At 38.4% G+C, this 19,333-nt stretch overlaps 1 protein-coding gene and 5 long non-coding RNA genes across 6 annotated transcripts; all 6 read right to left on the reverse strand.

Moving 5' to 3' along the window:
- Nucleotides 1–831: 831 nt before the first annotated feature.
- LOC124461941 lies at nt 832–1,148 on the reverse strand. Its single transcript, XR_006955330.1, has 3 exons — nt 1,116–1,148; nt 993–1,043; nt 832–938 (listed from the first exon to the last, which is right to left on the reverse strand). It is a non-coding gene; the product is annotated as an uncharacterized LOC124461941 (long non-coding RNA).
- A 3,211-nt stretch (nt 1,149–4,359) lies between these two features.
- LOC124461943 lies at nt 4,360–5,084 on the reverse strand. Its single transcript, XM_047013342.1, has 5 exons — nt 4,960–5,084; nt 4,731–4,884; nt 4,635–4,675; nt 4,513–4,563; nt 4,360–4,459 (listed from the first exon to the last, which is right to left on the reverse strand). Exons 1-5 carry the CDS (start codon nt 5,082–5,084, stop codon nt 4,396–4,398), a joined length of 435 nt encoding a protein of 144 aa, XP_046869298.1. The 3' UTR covers nt 4,360–4,395.
- A 2,958-nt stretch (nt 5,085–8,042) lies between these two features.
- On the reverse strand, nt 8,043–8,697 carry LOC124461940. Its single transcript, XR_006955329.1, has 5 exons — nt 8,648–8,697; nt 8,420–8,572; nt 8,324–8,364; nt 8,201–8,251; nt 8,043–8,146 (listed from the first exon to the last, which is right to left on the reverse strand). It is a non-coding gene; the product is annotated as an uncharacterized LOC124461940 (long non-coding RNA).
- A 3,097-nt stretch (nt 8,698–11,794) lies between these two features.
- Nucleotides 11,795–12,449, reverse strand: LOC124461944. The gene is made up of 5 exons (XR_006955332.1): nt 12,400–12,449; nt 12,172–12,324; nt 12,076–12,116; nt 11,953–12,003; nt 11,795–11,898 (listed from the first exon to the last, which is right to left on the reverse strand). It is a non-coding gene; the product is annotated as an uncharacterized LOC124461944 (long non-coding RNA).
- A 1,633-nt stretch (nt 12,450–14,082) lies between these two features.
- Nucleotides 14,083–15,502, reverse strand: LOC124461938. The gene is made up of 5 exons (XR_006955327.1): nt 15,414–15,502; nt 15,267–15,359; nt 15,129–15,212; nt 14,614–15,074; nt 14,083–14,539 (listed from the first exon to the last, which is right to left on the reverse strand). It is a non-coding gene; the product is annotated as an uncharacterized LOC124461938 (long non-coding RNA).
- A 2-nt stretch (nt 15,503–15,504) lies between these two features.
- Nucleotides 15,505–16,161, reverse strand: LOC124461939. Its single transcript, XR_006955328.1, has 5 exons — nt 16,112–16,161; nt 15,883–16,036; nt 15,787–15,827; nt 15,664–15,714; nt 15,505–15,609 (listed from the first exon to the last, which is right to left on the reverse strand). It is a non-coding gene; the product is annotated as an uncharacterized LOC124461939 (long non-coding RNA).
- Between the last annotated feature and the right edge of the window lie 3,172 nt (nt 16,162–19,333).

Here is a 19,333-nt window from a genome sequence, read left to right on the forward strand (position 1 = left end):
CCTGCCGAAGCTCTATTAAGAAAAATCTAAATGAGCTGGGATTCAATACAAAATACATCAGATGTCTCAAAAACTTTAAAACAAACACAATGACATCCTTAAAATTAAAGTCCTGGGCAGCCAAGAGGTCCGCATCGGAGGTGGCCACCGAGCCACACACAGGGGATGTGCATACTTTAAGGCCGAGCTGGCCAAATTCATCACCAATCAGCATCCATCTCAGCAAAATAAGTCGCATCAGCATGAAAAAGAAGAGAAACAATGCATGAGAAGCTGTTACAATCATCTAAAACCCATAAAAACTCACCTGAAATCCAATTGCAGTCATCAGCATCATTTTGTCCAGCATCTCGTCCTGCATCATGTCCATCGTCTCGCCCAGTTTCCTGTTCGTCCAATCCATCTGAAAATAAAACAAATCTATTTATAAAATCAATAACAAATTACAAAAACTTACCTGACAGTCAGCAGCCATTTGCAACATCTTGTCCATCGTCAAATCCACCGTATCGTCCAGCAAGTCCATCTGCAACAGCATTACCTGAAAATAAACAAAAACTAAATTCCAAATCACCTAAAAAAGTAAAAAATTCACCTGTTAATCCACGTCAGTCAGCAGCAGCACCGCCTGCGAGTCCTAGTGCAGCGTCTCGGCAATCATCTGCCCATCTCGTCCTCTGCAAGCTACCTGGAAAAAAACACAAATCGTTAGAAAACTCACCCAAAAATCACACAAACTTACCTGCAAATCGTCTCCAGTCATCAGCAGCATCATCTGGTCCTCCAGGTCCTCAAGCAGGACCATCGATCTAAAAAACAATAAACTTATACAATAAACTTAAGACTTATCTAAAAGCCAGCTGCAGTCTCTCATCTACAACAGCCCCTCATGCATCGCCTGGCAGCTGCCCCATTGGGTCCAATAAATGCGCTTGCACCTGAAAGAAAACAAAAGATGTCACAAAAAGTCAGCAAATCTACACAACACTTACCGGAAAATTATTTGCCGACAGCAGCAACCCCTATATATACACCGGACGTACCTGAAAACGGAGAAAAAACTAAAATTAATACAACCACAATTATTTACAAAACTAAAAATCAATTATACTTACCAAAAACCAACACGCGGCCACACTGGTGGCCAGGTACTGACCTGAAACCAAAAATAAACACAAATCAGTTAACGAATATTTAACTGCTAGAATTACCTGTCTGGCATCAACATCATTTAAAATGAAAAACCATCCGTTCTGCAAAATTCGCCAGCAACAAAATCTGGCCAACGCCGCCAGCAATCCTCGTATCAACAGTTTTACACTGTCATCGCCAGAAGACTCCACCGATGACAATCTCGCAATTTTCCTGAAAAATATTTAAAATTAATTTTAATATGATCTATGTTAATTATAATTATTGTCAATTTTCTTATATACTTACCTCAAATTCCTATTGTTTACAAAAAACAGCGGATGTCGCTTTCCCTTTCTAGCTCGCATGCGGATACCCCGCCATCAGCAACATATCGATCACCAATCGATAGGCCATCATCATTTTCGAGCATCATCGATATGCCTACCAACACTAGCTTCCTAATTCGCCAATACTGGCTCAGTGGCTCAAATAATTGACTAATCTCTTCAATCAATAATCCTTTATGTTTTAAAACAATGTTCTTATCGCTAGGCCCTAATCTATATTAACTCATATATAATTATATATATAACTTGACTTTTCTCACAAATTTCTTAAAATTAAAATTACCCGCCAAATCGATACTTATCGATTCTCCCTCTCGCCCATCTCAATTGGAAACTTTCCAAACCCTCATCTCAATTGCAGCTAGTGCTTAACAAGCCCAAAATTTGAGTGTTTAGCAAATACTGGCTGACAACACTATTTTCTCCTTATTAAGTTAGCCCCTTATGACACTAATTTTTTCTATGACACGATATATATCGAGTAACTGCCCAAATCTAATGCTAAAATATCCTTAAACTACTCATTCTTACTGTAAAAAAAATCCCTAAAAGCTAACTTAATCTAAATATGTTAAAATCTAATGTTAAATGTAATATTCTGTTTGTAGTTATATATATCTATTGTTAGAAATTAAGCTATTATATAATTTATTTTTAGTGACCCCCCATGCTGCTGTAACGGCTCTAATTGAATTTCTGCTATATACCCTTTGTTGGTGAAAGGGTAGAAAATAAAGCGGCCAGGCGGTTCCCAACGCCTTATCTTAAAAATCTTAAAAAAAATATTTAAAAAAATCTTAAAAACTTAAAAAATCTTAAATCTTCAAAAAATAAAATCTTAAAAATCTTAAAAATATCTTAAAAATAAAAAATTAAAATAAAATGTCTAAAAGCCAATAAATAATTAATTAACAAATTCTATAAATAATTAAAAGTGACTAAAAGCTAAAATAAATCAAATAAAATGACTAAAAGTTAATAAATAAATTAATTAATCCTACAAATAATTAAAATAAAATAAAATCTCATATAAAACCCTAAAAGTTAAATAAATGCAATAAATTAAACACAGAAATAACTAAACCTCACATAAAAAGTGCAAATCATACAAAAGAACCGCTACAACATGTAAAATGAAAAAACTGAAACAACCAAAACCACTAGACGCCAATCATACAACCTGCCTGTCAGTTAGGAACACAAACAACAAGCAGAAAACGAAACCTACCCCAACACCAACAACAGGCGCAACAGGTGGTGACTCAGCATCCTAAGGGAGAGGAAAGAGAGAGCGAGGTCAAAATGGCTCCCCCCATACGCAATGACAAGACAAATCAGCAGCAAACACCAAAGCAAGTATACACACATACAACAACAAAGCTCGCCTCTGACACAAACACAACACCAATGCCCAATGCCCTTGAATAAAATTTCGAGTCTCCCTTGCTAGTCCGCCTTGATGACTCACCGTTAAATATGACTTTTACCTTGGTTGACCTCAACGACGCCTTTGTCTCACAATGCCCCTCCCCTCTAATGCCAGAGCTGCTGGAGAAACAGCCCAAAATGCCTCCTATGCTAAACTGCCTAATGACTCTTCATGTTACGAAGCCTCTCATCACCAAAAAACGCCCATTGCCCACATCTACCAGCCCTAAAAATGGAAAATTACCTGCAGCCTAACTTTGAGCCTCTTATTACCAAAGAACGCACCCAGCTGCAACAAAGATGCACCTGGGCAATGGTGGCACGGAGGAAGAATACCTTGCCGGCATTTTTTCTCCCTATGCCTCAATTTCAAAATAATCTGCTGCCAATCCTGATGTGAGAACTGGGCAATCCCGTCCGTCTCTATCAGCTAGCTCGGCTGAAGAATGGCCTCACACGGATCACTGCAAACACAATGGATAGTTACCTTAAAGTCAAATCCTCCTTAGAAGCCAATAAATACGCATATTTTACTCACCAGTCTAGATGGGAGCGTGGTGCCAGGTATGCCATTCTAAACCTGCACCATTCTACCCCTGCCGAAGCTCTATTAAGAAAAATCTAAATGAGCTGGGATTCAATACAAAATACATCAGATGTCTCAAAAACTTTAAAACAAACACAATGACATCCTTAAAATTAAAGTCCTGGGCAGCCAAGAGGTCCGCATCGGAGGTGGCCACCGAGCCACACACAGGGGATGTGCATACTTTAAGGCCGAGCTGGCCAAATTCATCACCAATCAGCATCCATCTCAGCAAAATAAGTCGCATCAGCATGAAAAAAGAAGAGAAACAATGCATGAGAAGCTGTTACAATCATCTAAAACCCATAAAAACTCACCTGAAATCCAATTGCAGTCATCAGCATCATTTTGTCCAGCATCTCGTCCTGCATCATGTCCATCGTCTCGCCCAGTTTCCTGTTCGTCCAATCCATCTGAAAATAAAACAAATCTAATTATAAAATCAATAACAAATTACAAAAACTTACCTGACAGTCAGCAGCCATTTGCAACATCTTGTCCATCGTCAAATCCACCGTATCGTCCAGCAAGTCCATCTGGAACAGCATTACCTGAAAATAAACAAAAACTAAATTCCAAATCACCTAAAAAAGTAAAAATTCACCTGTTAATCCACGTCAGTCAGCAGCAGCACCGCCTGCGAGTCCTAGTGCAGCGTCTCGGCAATCATCTGCCCATCTCGTCCTCTGCAAGCGCCTGTACCTGGAAAAAAACACAAATCGTTAGAAAACTCACCCAAAAATCACACAAACTTACCTGCAAATCGTCTCCAGTCATCAGCAGCATCATCTGGACCTCCTGGTCCTCAAGCAGCGGCTACACCTGAAAATAAAAAAATAATAACAAAGAATCGATCTAAAAAACAATAAACTTATCTAAAAGCCAGCTGCAGTCTCTCATCTACAACAGCCCCTCATGCATCGCCTGGCAGCTGCCCCATTGGGTCCAATAAATGCGCTTGCACCTGAAAGAAACAAAAGATGTCACAAAAAGTCAGCAAATCTACACAACACTTACCGGAAAATTATTTGCCGACAGCAGCAACCCCTATATATACACCGGACGTACCTGAAAACGGAGAAAAAACTAAATTAATACAACCACAATTATTTACAAAACTAAAAATCAATTATACTTACCAAAAACCAACACGCGGCCACACTGGTGGCCAGGTACTGACCTGAAACCAAAAATAAACACAAATCAGTTAACGAATATTTAACTGCTAGAATTACCTGTCTGGCAGCAACATCATTTAAAATGAAAAACCATCCGTTCTGCAAAATTCGCCAGCAACAAAATCTGGCCAACGCCGCCAGCAATCCTCGTATCAACAGTTTTACACTGTCATCGCCAGAAGACTCCACCGATGACAATCTCGCAATGTTCCTGAAAAATATTTAAAATTAATTTTAATATGATCTATGTTAATTATAATTATTGTCAATTTTCTTATATACTTACCTCAAATTCCTATTGTTTACAAAAAAACAGCGGATGTCGCTTTCCCTTTCTAGCTCGCATGCGGATACCCCGCCATCAGCAACATATCGATCACCAATCGATAGGCCATCATCATTTTCGAGCATCATCGATATGCCTGCCAACACTAGCTTCCTAATTCGCCAATACTGGCTCAGTGGCTCAAATAATTGACTAATCTCTTCAATCAACAATCCTTTATGTTTTAAAACAATGTTCTTATCGCTAGGCCCTAATCTATATTAACTCATATATAATTATATATATAACTTGACTTTTCTCACAAATTTCTTAAAATTAAAATTCCCCGCCAAATCGATACTTATCGATTCTCCCTCTCGCCCATCTCAATTGGAAACTTTCCAAACCCTCATCTCAATTGCAGCTAGTGCTTAACAAGCCCAAAATTTGAGTGTTTAGCAAATACTTGCTGACAACACTATTTTCTCCTTATTAAGTTAGCCCCTTATGACACTAATTTTTTCTATGACACGATATATATCGAGTAACTTTAAATTAAATTTTCTTATTGAAAAAAAATTTATATTTGCCCAAATCTAATGCTAAAATATCCTTAAACTACTCATTCTTACTGTAAAAAAAATCCCTAAAAGAAATTAAGCTATTATATAATTTATTTTTAGTGACCCCCCATGCTGCTGTAACGGCTCTAATTGAATTTCTGCTATATACCCTTTGTTGGTGAAAGGGTAGAAAATAAAGCGGCCTCAATCAAAAGACTGAGGCCAGGCGGTTCCCAACGCCTTATCTTAAAAATCTTAAAAAAAATATTTAAAAAATCTTAAAAACTTAAAAAATCTTAAATCTTCAAAAAATAAAATCTTAAAAATCTTAAAAATATCTTAAAAATAAAAAATTAAAATAAAATGTCTAAAAGCCAATAAATAATTAATTAACAAATTCTATAAATAATTAAAAGTGACTAAAAGCTAAAATAAATCAAATAAAATGACTAAAAGTTAATAAATAAATTAATTAATCCTACAAATAATTAAAATAAAATAAAATCTCATATAAAACCCTAAAAGTTAAATAAATGCAATAAATTAAACACAGAAATAACTAAACCTCACATAAAAAGTGCAAATCATACAAAAGAACCGCTACAACATGTAAAATGAAAAAACTGAAACAACCAAAACCACTAGACTCCAATCATACAACCTGCCTATCAGTTAGGAACACAAACAACAATGAGAAAACGAAACCTACCCCAACACCAACAACAGGCGCAACAGGTGGTGACTCAGCATCCTAAGGGAGAGGAAAGAGAGAGCGTGGTCAAAATGGCTGCCCCCATACGCAATGACAAGACAAATCAGCAGCAAACACCAAAGCAAGTATACACACATACAACAAAAAAGCTCGCCTCTGACACAAACACAACACCAATGCCCAATGCCCTTGAAAAAAATTTCGAGTCTCCCTTGCACCGAAATTTGTTTCATTGGGGCAATACTGAAAGGTGGAACAAGGCAAATGTCCACCAAGCCCAGCGCCAAACTCCCATGAGCACCTTCTGCATCAGCAGCTATGCAACAACAATCAACAACAACAACACTAATGCCAGACGCCATCTACTACTTGAGCCAGACACCCCTGGCCAATTAGTAGCCAATAATATGCTAGTCCGCCTTGATGACTCACCGTTAAATATGACTTTTACCTTGGTTGACCTCAACGACGCCTTTGTCTCACAATGCCCCTCCCCTCTAATGCCAGAGCTGCTGGAGAAACAGCCCAAAATGCCTCCTATGCTACCCTGCCTATTGACTCTTCATGTTACGAAGCCTCTCATCACCAAAAAAAACGCCCATTGCCCACATCTACCAGCCCTAAAATGGAAATGGAAAATTACCTGCAGCCTAACTTTGAGCCTCTTATTACCAAAGAACGCACCCAGCTGCAACAAAGATGCACCTGAGCAATGGTGGCACGGAGGAAGAATACCTTGCCGGCATTTTTTCTCCCTATGCCTCAATTTCAAAATAATCTGCTGCCAATCCTGATGAGAGAACTGGGCAATCCCGTCCGTCTCTATCAGCTAGCTCGGCTGAAGAATGGCCTCACACGGATCACTTCAACCACAATGGATAGTTACCTTAAAGTCAAATCCTCCTTAGAAGCCAATAAATACGCATATTTTACTCACCAGTCTAGATGGGAGCGTGGTGAAAGGTATGCCATTCTAAACCTGCACCATTCTACCCCTGCCGAAGCTCTATTAAGAAAAATCTAAATGAGCTGGGATTCAATACAAAATACATCAGATGTCTCAAAAACTTTAAAACAAACACAATGACATCCTTAAAATTAAAGTCCTGGGCAGCCAAGAGGTCCGCATCGGAGGTGGCCACCGAGCCACATACAGGGGATGTGCATACTTTAAGGCCGAGCTGGCCAAATTCATCACCAATGAGCATCCATCTCAGCAAAATAAGTCGCATCAGCATGAAAAAAGAAGAGAAACAATGCATGAGAAGCTGTTACAATCATCTAAAACCCATAAAAACTCACCTGAAATCCAATTGCAGTCATCAGCATCATTTTGTCCAGCATCTCGTCCTGCATCATGTCCATCGTCTCGCCCAGTTTCCTGTTCGTCCAATCCATCTGAAAATAAAACAAATCTAATTATAAAATCAATAACAAATTACAAAAACTTACCTGACAGTCAGCAGCCATTTGCAGCATCTTGTCCATCGTCAAATCCACCGTATCGTCCAGCAAGTCCATCTGCAACAGCATTACCTGAAAATAAACAAAAACTAAATTCCAAATCACCTAAAAAAGTCAAACATTCACCTGTTAATCCACGTCAGCCAGCAGCAGCACCGCCTGCGAGTCCTAGTGCAGCGTCTGGGCAATCATCTGCCCATCTCGTCCTCTGCAAGCTACCTGGAAAAAAACACAAATCGTTAGAAAACTCACCCAAAAATCACACAAACTTACCTGCAAATCGTCTCCAGTCATCAGCAGCATCATCTGGTCCTCCAGGTCCTCAAGCAGGACCATCGATCTAAAAAACAATAAACTTATACAATAAACTTAAGACTTATCTAAAAGCCAGCTGCAGTCTCTCATCTACAACAGCCCCTCATGCATCGCCTGGCAGCTGCCCCATTGGGTCCAATAAATGCGCCTGCACCTGAAAGAAAACAAAAAATGTCACAAAAAGTCAGCAAATCTACACAACACTTACCGGAAAATTATTTGCCGACAGCAGCAACCCCTATATATACACCGGACGTACCTGAAAACGGAGAAAAAACTAAAATTAATACAACCACAATTATTTACAAAACTAAAAATCAATTATACTTACCAAAAACCAACACGCGGCCACACTGGTGGCCAGGTACTGACCTGAAACCAAAAATAAACACAAATCAGTTAACGAATATTTACCTGCTAGAATTACCTGTCTGGCAGCAACATCATTTAAAATGAAAAACCATCCGTTCTGCAAAATTCGCCAGCAACAAAATCTGCCAACGCCGCCAGCAATCCTCGTATCAACAGTTTTACACTGTCATCGCCAGAAGACTCCACCGATGACAATCTCGCAATGTTCCTGAAAAATATTTAAAATTAATTTTAATATGATCTATGTTTATTATAATTATTGTCAATTTTCTTATATACTTACCTCAAATTCCTATTGTTTACAAAAAAACAGCGGATGTCGCTTTCCCTTTCTAGCTCGCATGCGGATACCCCGCCATCAGCAACATATCGATCACCAATCGATAGGCCATCATCATTTTCGAGCATCATCGATATGCCTGCCAACACTAGCTTCCTAATTTGCCAATACTGGCTCAGTGGCTCAAATAATTGACTAATCTCTTCAATCAACAATCCTTTATGTTTTAAAACAATGTTCTTATCGCTAGGCCCTAATCTATATTAACTCATATATAATTATATATATAACTTGACTTTTCTCACAAATTTCTTAAAATTAAAATTCCCCGCCAAATCGATACTTATCGATTCTCCCTCTCGCCCATCTCAATTGGAAACTTTCCAAACCCTCATCTCAATTGCAGCTAGTGCTTAACAAGCCCAAAATTTGAGTGTTTAGCAAATACTGGCTGAAAACACTATTTTCTCCTTATTAAGTTAGCCCCTTATGACACTAATTTTTTCTATGACACGATATATATCGAGTAACTTTAAATTAAATTTTCTTATTGAAAAAAAATTTATATTTGCCCAAATCTAATGCTAAAATATCCTTAAACTACTCATTCTTACTGTAAAAAAAATCCCTAAAAGCTAACTTAATCTAAATATGTTAAAATCTAATGTTAAATGTAATATTCTGTTTGTAGTTATATATATCTATTGTTAGAAATTAAGCTAGTATATAATTTATTTTTAGTGACCCCCCATGCTGCTGTAACGGCTCTAATTGAATTTCTGCTATATACCCTTTGTTGGTGAAAGGGTAGAAAATAAAGCGGCCTCAATCAAAAGACTGAGGCCAGGCGGTTCCCAACGCCTTATCTTAAAAATCTTAAAAAAAATATTTAAAAAAATCTTAAAAACTTAAAAAATCTTAAATCTTCAAAAAATAAAATCTTAAAAATATCTTAAAAATAAAAAATTAAAATAAAATGTCTAAAAGCCAATAAATAATTAATTAACAAATTCTATAAATAATTAAAAGTGACTAAAAGCTAAAATAAATCAAATAAAATGACTTTAAAATAAATAAATTAATTAATCCTACAAATAATTAAAATAAAATAAAATCTCATATAAAACACTAAAAGTTCAATAAATGCAATAAATTAAACACAGAAATAACTAAACCTCACATAAAAAGTGCAAATCATACAAAAGAACCGCTACAACATGTAAAATGAAAAAACTGAAACAACAAAAACCACTAGACGCCAATCATACAACCTGCCTGTCAGTTAGGAACACAAACAACAAGCAGAAAACGAAACCTACCCCAACACCAACAACAGGCGCAACAGGTGGTGACTCAGCATCCTAAGGGAGAGGAAAGAGAGAGCGAGGTCAAAATGGCTGCCCCCATACGCAATGACAAGACAAATCAGCAGCAAACACCAAAGCAAGTATACACACATACAACAAAAAAGCTCGCCTCTGACACAAACACAACACCAATGCCCAATGCCCTTGAAAAAAATTTCGAGTCTCCCTTGCACCGAAATTTGTTTCATTGGGGCAATACTGAAAAGTGGAACAAGGCAAATGTCCACCAAGCCCAGCGCCAAACTCCCATGAGCACCTTCTGCATCAGCAGCTATGCAACAACAATCAACAACAACAACACTAATGCCAGACGCCATCTACTACTTGAGCCAGACACCCCTGGCCAATTAGTAGCCAATAATATGCTAGTCCGCCTTGATGACTCACCGTTAAATATGACTTTTACCTTGGTTGACCTCAACGACGCCTTTGTCTCACAATGCCCCTCCCCTCTAATGCCAGAGCTGCTGGAGAAACAGCCCAAAATGCCTCCTATGCTACCCTGCCTATTGACTCTTCATGTTACGAAGCCTCTCATCACCAAAAAAACGCCCATTGCCCACATCTACCAGCCCTAAAATGGAAATGGAAAATTACCTGCAGCCTAACTTTGAGCCTCTTATTACCAAAGAACGCACCCAGCTGCAACAAAGATGCACCTGAGCAATGGTGGCACGGAGGAAGAATACCTTGCCGGCATTTTTTCTCCCTATGCCTCAATTTCAAAATAATCTGCTGCCAATCCTGATGAGAGAACTGGGCAATCCCGTCCGTCTCTATCAGCTAGCTCGGCTGAAGAATGGCCTCACACGGATCACTTCAACCACAATGGATAGTTACCTTAAAGTCAAATCCTCCTTAGAAGCCAATAAATACGCATATTTTACTCACCAGTCTAGATGGGAGCGTGGTGAAAGGTATGCCATTCTAAACCTGCACCATTCTACCCCTGCCGAAGCTCTATTAAGAAAAATCTAAATGAGCTGGGATTCAATACAAAATACATCAGATGTCTCAAAAACTTTAAAACAAACACAATGACATCCTTAAAATTAAAGTCCTGGGCAGCCAAGAGGTCCGCATCGGAGGTGGCCACCGAGCCACATACAGGGGATGTGCATACTTTAAGGCCGAGCTGGCCAAATTCATCACCAATGAGCATCCATCTCAGCAAAATAAGTCGCATCAGCATGAAAAAAGAAGAGAAACAATGCATGAGAAGCTGTTACAATCATCTAAAACCCATAAAAACTCACCTGAAATCCAATTGCAGTCATCAGCATCATTTTGTCCAGCATCTCGTCCTGCATCATGTCCATCGTCTCGCCCAGTTTCCTGTTCGTCCAATCCATCTGAAAATAAAACAAATCTAATTATAAAATCAATAACAAATTACAAAAACTTACCTGACAGTCAGCAGCCATTTGCAGCATCTTGTCCATCGTCAAATCCACCGTATCGTCCAGCAAGTCCATCTGCAACAGCATTACCTGAAAATAAACAAAAACTAAATTCCAAATCACCTAAAAAAGTCAAACATTCACCTGTTAATCCACGTCAGCCAGCAGCAGCACCGCCTGCGAGTCCTAGTGCAGCGTCTGGGCAATCATCTGCCCATCTCGTCCTCTGCAAGCTACCTGGAAAAAAACACAAATCGTTAGAAAACTCACCCAAAAATCACACAAACTTACCTGCAAATCGTCTCCAGTCATCAGCAGCATCATCTGGTCCTCCAGGTCCTCAAGCAGGACCATCGATCTAAAAAACAATAAACTTATACAATAAACTTAAGACTTATCTAAAAGCCAGCTGCAGTCTCTCATCTACAACAGCCCCTCATGCATCGCCTGGCAGCTGCCCCATTGGGTCCAATAAATGCGCCTGCACCTGAAAGAAAACAAAAAATGTCACAAAAAGTCAGCAAATCTACACAACACTTACCGGAAAATTATTTGCCGACAGCAGCAACCCCTATATATACACCGGACGTACCTGAAAACGGAGAAAAAACTAAAATTAATACAACCACAATTATTTACAAAACTAAAAATCAATTATACTTACCAAAAACCAACACGCGGCCACACTGGTGGCCAGGTACTGACCTGAAACCAAAAATAAACACAAATCAGTTAACGAATATTTACCTGCTAGAATTACCTGTCTGGCAGCAACATCATTTAAAATGAAAAACCATCCGTTCTGCAAAATTCGCCAGCAACAAAATCTGCCAACGCCGCCAGCAATCCTCGTATCAACAGTTTTACACTGTCATCGCCAGAAGACTCCACCGATGACAATCTCGCAATGTTCCTGAAAAATATTTAAAATTAATTTTAATATGATCTATGTTTATTATAATTATTGTCAATTTTCTTATATACTTACCTCAAATTCCTATTGTTTACAAAAAAACAGCGGATGTCGCTTTCCCTTTCTAGCTCGCATGCGGATACCCCGCCATCAGCAACATATCGATCACCAATCGATAGGCCATCATCATTTTCGAGCATCATCGATATGCCTGCCAACACTAGCTTCCTAATTTGCCAATACTGGCTCAGTGGCTCAAATAATTGACTAATCTCTTCAATCAACAATCCTTTATGTTTTAAAACAATGTTCTTATCGCTAGGCCCTAATCTATATTAACTCATATATAATTATATATATAACTTGACTTTTCTCACAAATTTCTTAAAATTAAAATTCCCCGCCAAATCGATACTTATCGATTCTCCCTCTCGCCCATCTCAATTGGAAACTTTCCAAACCCTCATCTCAATTGCAGCTAGTGCTTAACAAGCCCAAAATTTGAGTGTTTAGCAAATACTGGCTGAAAACACTATTTTCTCCTTATTAAGTTAGCCCCTTATGACACTAATTTTTTCTATGACACGATATATATCGAGTAACTTTAAATTAAATTTTCTTATTGAAAAAAAATTTATATTTGCCCAAATCTAATGCTAAAATATCCTTAAACTACTCATTCTTACTGTAAAAAAAATCCCTAAAAGCTAACTTAATCTAAATATGTTAAAATCTAATGTTAAATGTAATATTCTGTTTGTAGTTATATATATCTATTGTTAGAAATTAAGCTAGTATATAATTTATTTTTAGTGACCCCCCATGCTGCTGTAACGGCTCTAATTGAATTTCTGCTATATACCCTTTGTTGGTGAAAGGGTAGAAAATAAAGCGGCCTCAATCAAAAGACTGAGGCCAGGCGGTTCCCAACGCCTTATCTTAAAAATCTTAAAAAAAATATTTAAAAAAATCTTAAAAACTTAAAAAATCTTAAATCTTCAAAAAATAAAATCTTAAAAATATCTTAAAAATAAAAAATTAAAATAAAATGTCTAAAAGCCAATAAATAATTAATTAACAAATTCTATAAATAATTAAAAGTGACTAAAAGCTAAAATAAATCAAATAAAATGACTTTAAAATAAATAAATTAATTAATCCTACAAATAATTAAAATAAAATAAAATCTCATATAAAACACTAAAAGTTCAATAAATGCAATAAATTAAACACAGAAATAACTAAACCTCACATAAAAAGTGCAAATCATACAAAAGAACCGCTACAACATGTAAAATGAAAAAACTGAAACAACAAAAACCACTAGACGCCAATCATACAACCTGCCTGTCAGTTAGGAACACAAACAACAAGCAGAAAACGAAACCTACCCCAACACCAACAACAGGCGCAACAGGTGGTGACTCAGCATCCTAAGGGAGAGGAAAGAGAGAAAACGAGAGAGCGAGGTCAAAATGGCTGCCCCCATACGCAATGACAAGACAAATCAGCAGCAAACACCAAAGCAAGTATACACACATACAACAACAAAGCTCGCCTCTGACACAAACACAACACCAATGCCCAATGCCCTTGAAAAAAATTTCGAGTCTCCCTTGCACCGAAATTCTTTTCATTGGGGCAATACTGAAAAGTGGAACAAGGCAAATGTCCACCAAGCCCAGCGCCAAACTCCCATGAGCAGCGCCAAACTACTTGAGCCAGACACCCCTGGCCAATTAGTAGCCAATAATATGCTAGTCCGCCTTGATGACTCACCGTTAAATATGACTTTTACCTTGGTTGACCTCAACGACGCCTTTGTCTCACAATGCCCCTCCCCTCTAATGCCAGAGCTGCTGGAGAAATAGCCCAAAATGCCTCCTATGCTACCCTGCCTATTGACTCTTCATGTTACGAAGCCTCTCATCACCAAAAAAACGCCCATTGCCCACATCTACCAGCCCTAAAAATGGAAAATTACCTGCAGCCTAACTTTGAGCCTCTTATTACCAAAGAACGCACCCAGCTGCAACAAAGATGCACCTGGGCAATGGTGGCACGGAGGAAGAATACCTTGCCGGCATTTTTTCTCCCTATGCCTCAATTTCAAAAAAAACTGCTGCCAATCCTGATGAGAGAACTGGGCAATCCCGTCCGTCTCTATCAGCCAGCTAGTCAAATCCTCCTTAGAAGAATGGCCTCACACGGATCACTGCAAACACAATGGATAGTTACCTTAAAGTCAAATCCTCCTTAGAAGCCAATAAATACGCATATTTTACTCACCAGTCTAGATGGGAGCGTGGTGCCAGGTATGCCATTCTAAACCTGCACCATTCTACCCCTGCCGAAGCTCTATTAAGAAAAATCTAAATGAGCTGGGATTCAATACAAAATACATCAGATGTCTCAAAAACTTTAAAACAAACACAATGACATCCTTAAAATTAAAGTCCTGGGCAGCCAAGAGGTCCGCATCGGAGGTGGCCACCGAGCCACATACAAGGGATGTGCATACTTTAAGGCCGAGCTGGCCAAATTCATCACCAATCAGCATCCATCTCAGCAAAATAAGTCGCATCAGCATGAAAAAAGAAGAGAAACAATGCATGAGAAACTGTTACAATCATCTAAAGCCCATAAAAACTCACCTGAAATCCAATTGCAGTCATCAGCAGCATTTTGTCCAGCATCTCGTCGTGCATCATGTCCATCGTCTCGCCCAGTTTCCTGTTCGTCCAATCCATCTGAAAATAAAACAAATCTAATTATAAAATCAATAACAAATTACAAAAACTTACCTGACAGTCAGCAGCCATTTGCAGCATCTTGTCCATCGTCAAATCCACCGTATCGTCCAGCAAGTCCATCTGCAACAGCATTACCTGAAAATAAACAAAAACTAAATTCCAAATCACCTAAAAAAGTCAAACATTCACCTGTTAATCCACGTCAGCCAGCAGCAGCACCGCCTGCGAGTCCTAGTGCAGCGTCTGGGCAATCATCTGCCCATCTCGTCCTCTGCAAGCTACCTGGAAAAAAACACAAATCGTTAGAAAACTCACCCAAAAATCACACAAACTTACCTGCAAATCGTCTCCAGTCATCAGCAGCATCATCTGGTCCTCCAGGTCCTCAAGCAGGACCATCGATCTAAAAAACAATAAACTTATACAATAAACTTAAGACTTATCTAAAAGCCAGCTGCAGTCTCTCATCTACAACAGCCCCTCATGCATCGCCTGGCAGCTGCCCCATTGGGTCCAATAAATGCGCCTGCACCTGAAAGAAAACAAAAAATGTCACAAAAAGTCAGCAAATCTACACAACACTTACCGGAAAATTATTTGCCGACAGCAGCAACCCCTATATATACACCGGACGTACCTTAAAACGGAGAAAAAACTAAAATTAATACAACCACAATTATTTACAAAACTAAAAATCAATTATACTTACCAAAAACCAACACGCGGCCACACTGGTGGCCAGGTACTGACCTGAAACCAAAAATAAACACAAATCAGTTAACGAATATTTAACTGCTAGAATTACCTGTCTGGCAGCAACATCATTTAAAATGAAAAACCATCCGTTCTGCAAAATTCGCCAGCAACAAAATCTGGCCAACGCCGCCAGCAATCCTCGTATCAACAGTTTTACACTGTCATCGCCAGAAGACTCCACCGATGACAATCTCGCAATGTTCCTGAAAAATATTTAAAATTAATTTTAATATGATCTATGTTTATTATAATTATTGTCAATTTTCTTATATACTTACCTCAAATTCCTATTGTTTACAAAAAAACAGCGGATGTCGCTTTCCCTTTCTAGCTCGCATGCGGATACCCCGCCATCAGCAACATATCGATCACCAATCGATAGGCCATCATCATTTTCGAGCATCATCGATATGCCTGCCAACACTAGCTTCCTAATTTGCCAATACTGGCTCAGTGGCTCAAATAATTGACTAATCTCTTCAATCAACAATCCTTTATGTTTTAAAACAATGTTCTTATCGCTAGGCCCTAATCTATATTAACTCATATATAATTATATATATAACTTGACTTTTCTCACAAATTTCTTAAAATTAAAATTCCCCGCCAAATCGATACTTATCGATTCTCCCTCTCGCCCATCTCAATTGGAAACTTTCCAAACCCTCATCTCAATTGCAGCTAGTGCTTAACAAGCCCAAAATTTGAGTGTTTAGCAAATACTGGCTGAAAACACTATTTTCTCCTTATTAAGTTAGCCCCTTATGACACTAATTTTTTCTATGACACGATATATATCGAGTAACTTTAAATTAAATTTTCTTATTGAAAAAAAATTTATATTTGCCCAAATCTAATGCTAAAATATCCTTAAACTACTCATTCTTACTGTAAAAAAAATCCCTAAAAGCTAACTTAATCTAAATATGTTAAAATCTAATGTTAAATGTAATATTCTGTTTGTAGTTATATATATCTATTGTTAGAAATTAAGCTAGTATATAATTTATTTTTAGTGACCCCCCATGCTGCTGTAACGGCTCTAATTGAATTTCTGCTATATACCCTTTGTTGGTGAAAGGGTAGAAAATAAAGCGGCCTCAATCAAAAGACTGAGGCCAGGCGGTTCCCAACGCCTTATCTTAAAAATCTTAAAAAAAATATTTAAAAAAATCTTAAAAACTTAAAAATCTTAAATCTTCAAAAAATAAAATCTTAAAAATATCTTAAAAATAAAAAATTAAAATAAAATGTCTAAAAGCCAATAAATAATTAATTAACAAATTCTATAAATAATTAAAAGTGACTAAAAGCTAAAATAAATCAAATAAAATGACTTTAAAATAAATAAATTAATTAATCCTACAAATAATTAAAATAAAATAAAATCTCATATAAAACACTAAAAGTTCAATAAATGCAATAAATTAAACACAGAAATAACTAAACCTCACATAAAAAGTGCAAATCATACAAAAGAACCGCTACAACATGTAAAATGAAAAAACTGAAACAACAAAAACCACTAGACGCCAATCATACAACCTGCCTGTCAGTTAGGAACACAAACAACAAGCAGAAAACGAAACCTACCCCAACACCAACAACAGGCGCAACAGGTGGTGACTCAGCATCCTAAGGGAGAGGAAAGAGAGAGCGAGGTCAAAATGGCTGCCCCCATACGCAATGACAAGACAAATCAGCAGCAAACACCAAAGCAAGTATACACACATACAACAAAAAAGCTCGCCTCTGACACAAACACAACACCAATGCCCAATGCCCTTGAAAAAAATTTCGAGTCTCCCTTGCACCGAAATTTGTTTCATTGGGGCAATACTGAAAAGTGGAACAAGGCAAATGTCCACCAAGCCCAGCGCCAAACTCCCATGAGCACCTTCTGCATCAGCAGCTATGCAACAACAATCAACAACAACAACACTAATGCCAGACGCCATCTACTACTTGAGCCAGACACCCCTGGCCAATTAGTAGCCAATAATATGCTAGTCCGCCTTGATGACTCACCGTTAAATATGACTTTTACCTTGGTTGACCTCAACGACGCCTTTGTCTCACAATGCCCCTCCCCTCTAATGCCAGAGCTGCTGGAGAAACAGCCCAAAATGCCTCCTATGCTACCCTGCCTATTGACTCTTCATGTTACGAAGCCTCTCATCACCAAAAAAACGCCCATTGCCCACATCTACCAGCCCTAAAATGGAAATGGAAAATTACCTGCAGCCTAACTTTGAGCCTCTTATTACCAAAGAACGCACCCAGCTGCAACAAAGATGCACCTGAGCAATGGTGGCACGGAGGAAGAATACCTTGCCGGCATTTTTTCTCCCTATGCCTCAATTTCAAAATAATCTGCTGCCAATCCTGATGAGAGAACTGGGCAATCCCGTCCGTCTCTATCAGCTAGCTCGGCTGAAGAATGGCCTCACACGGATCACTTCAACCACAATGGATAGTTACCTTAAAGTCAAATCCTCCTTAGAAGCCAATAAATACGCATATTTTACTCACCAGTCTAGATGGGAGCGTGGTGAAAGGTATGCCATTCTAAACCTGCACCATTCTACCCCTGCCGAAGCTCTATTAAGAAAAATCTAAATGAGCTGGGATTCAATACAAAATACATCAGATGTCTCAAAAACTTTAAAACAAACACAATGACATCCTTAAAATTAAAGTCCTGGGCAGCCAAGAGGTCCGCATCGGAGGTGGCCACCGAGCCACATACAGGGGATGTGCATACTTTAAGGCCGAGCTGGCCAAATTCATCACCAATGAGCATCCATCTCAGCAAAATAAGTCGCATCAGCATGAAAAAAGAAGAGAAACAATGCATGAGAAGCTGTTACAATCATCTAAAACCCATAAAAACTCACCTGAAATCCAATTGCAGTCATCAGCATCATTTTGTCCAGCATCTCGTCCTGCATCATGTCCATCGTCTCGCCCAGTTTCCTGTTCATCCAATCCATCTGAAAATAAAACAAATCTAATTATAAAATCAATAACAAATTACAAAAACTTACCTGACAGTCAGCAGCCATTTGCAGCATCTTGTCCATCGTCAAATCCACCGTATCGTCCAGCAAGTCCATCTGCAACAGCATTACCTGAAAATAAACAAAAACTAAATTCCAAATCACCTAAAAAAGTCAAACATTCACCTGTTAATCCACGTCAGCCAGCAGCAGCACCGCCTGCGAGTCCTAGTGCAGCGTCTGGGCAATCATCTGCCCATCTCGTCCTCTGCAAGCTACCTGGAAAAAAACACAAATCGTTAGAAAACTCACCCAAAAATCACACAAACTTACCTGCAAATCGTCTCCAGTCATCAGCAGCATCATCTGGTCCTCCAGGTCCTCAAGCAGGACCATCGATCTAAAAAACAATAAACTTATACAATAAACTTAAGACTTATCTAAAAGCCAGCTGCAGTCTCTCATCTACAACAGCCCCTCATGCATCGCCTGGCAGCTGCC

Source organism: Drosophila willistoni, unplaced genomic scaffold (assembly GCF_018902025.1).
Source record: "Drosophila willistoni isolate 14030-0811.24 unplaced genomic scaffold, UCI_dwil_1.1 Seg756, whole genome shotgun sequence".
Lineage (NCBI taxonomy): Eukaryota > Metazoa > Arthropoda > Insecta > Diptera > Drosophilidae > Drosophila > Drosophila willistoni.

Coding starts and splice junctions, on each gene's coding strand:
- LOC124461943 (XM_047013342.1), bottom strand. CDS start 5,084: ATGCTCGAAAATGATGATGGCCTATCGATTGGTGATCGATATGTTGCT. Junction 4,885..4,959: donor GTAAACAATAGGAATTTGAG/GTAAGTATATAA, acceptor AATATTTTTCAG/GAACATTGCGAGATTGTCAT. Junction 4,460..4,512: donor TGTCGGCAAATAATTTTCCG/GTAAGTGTTGTG, acceptor TGTTTCTTTCAG/GTGCAAGCGCATTTATTGGA.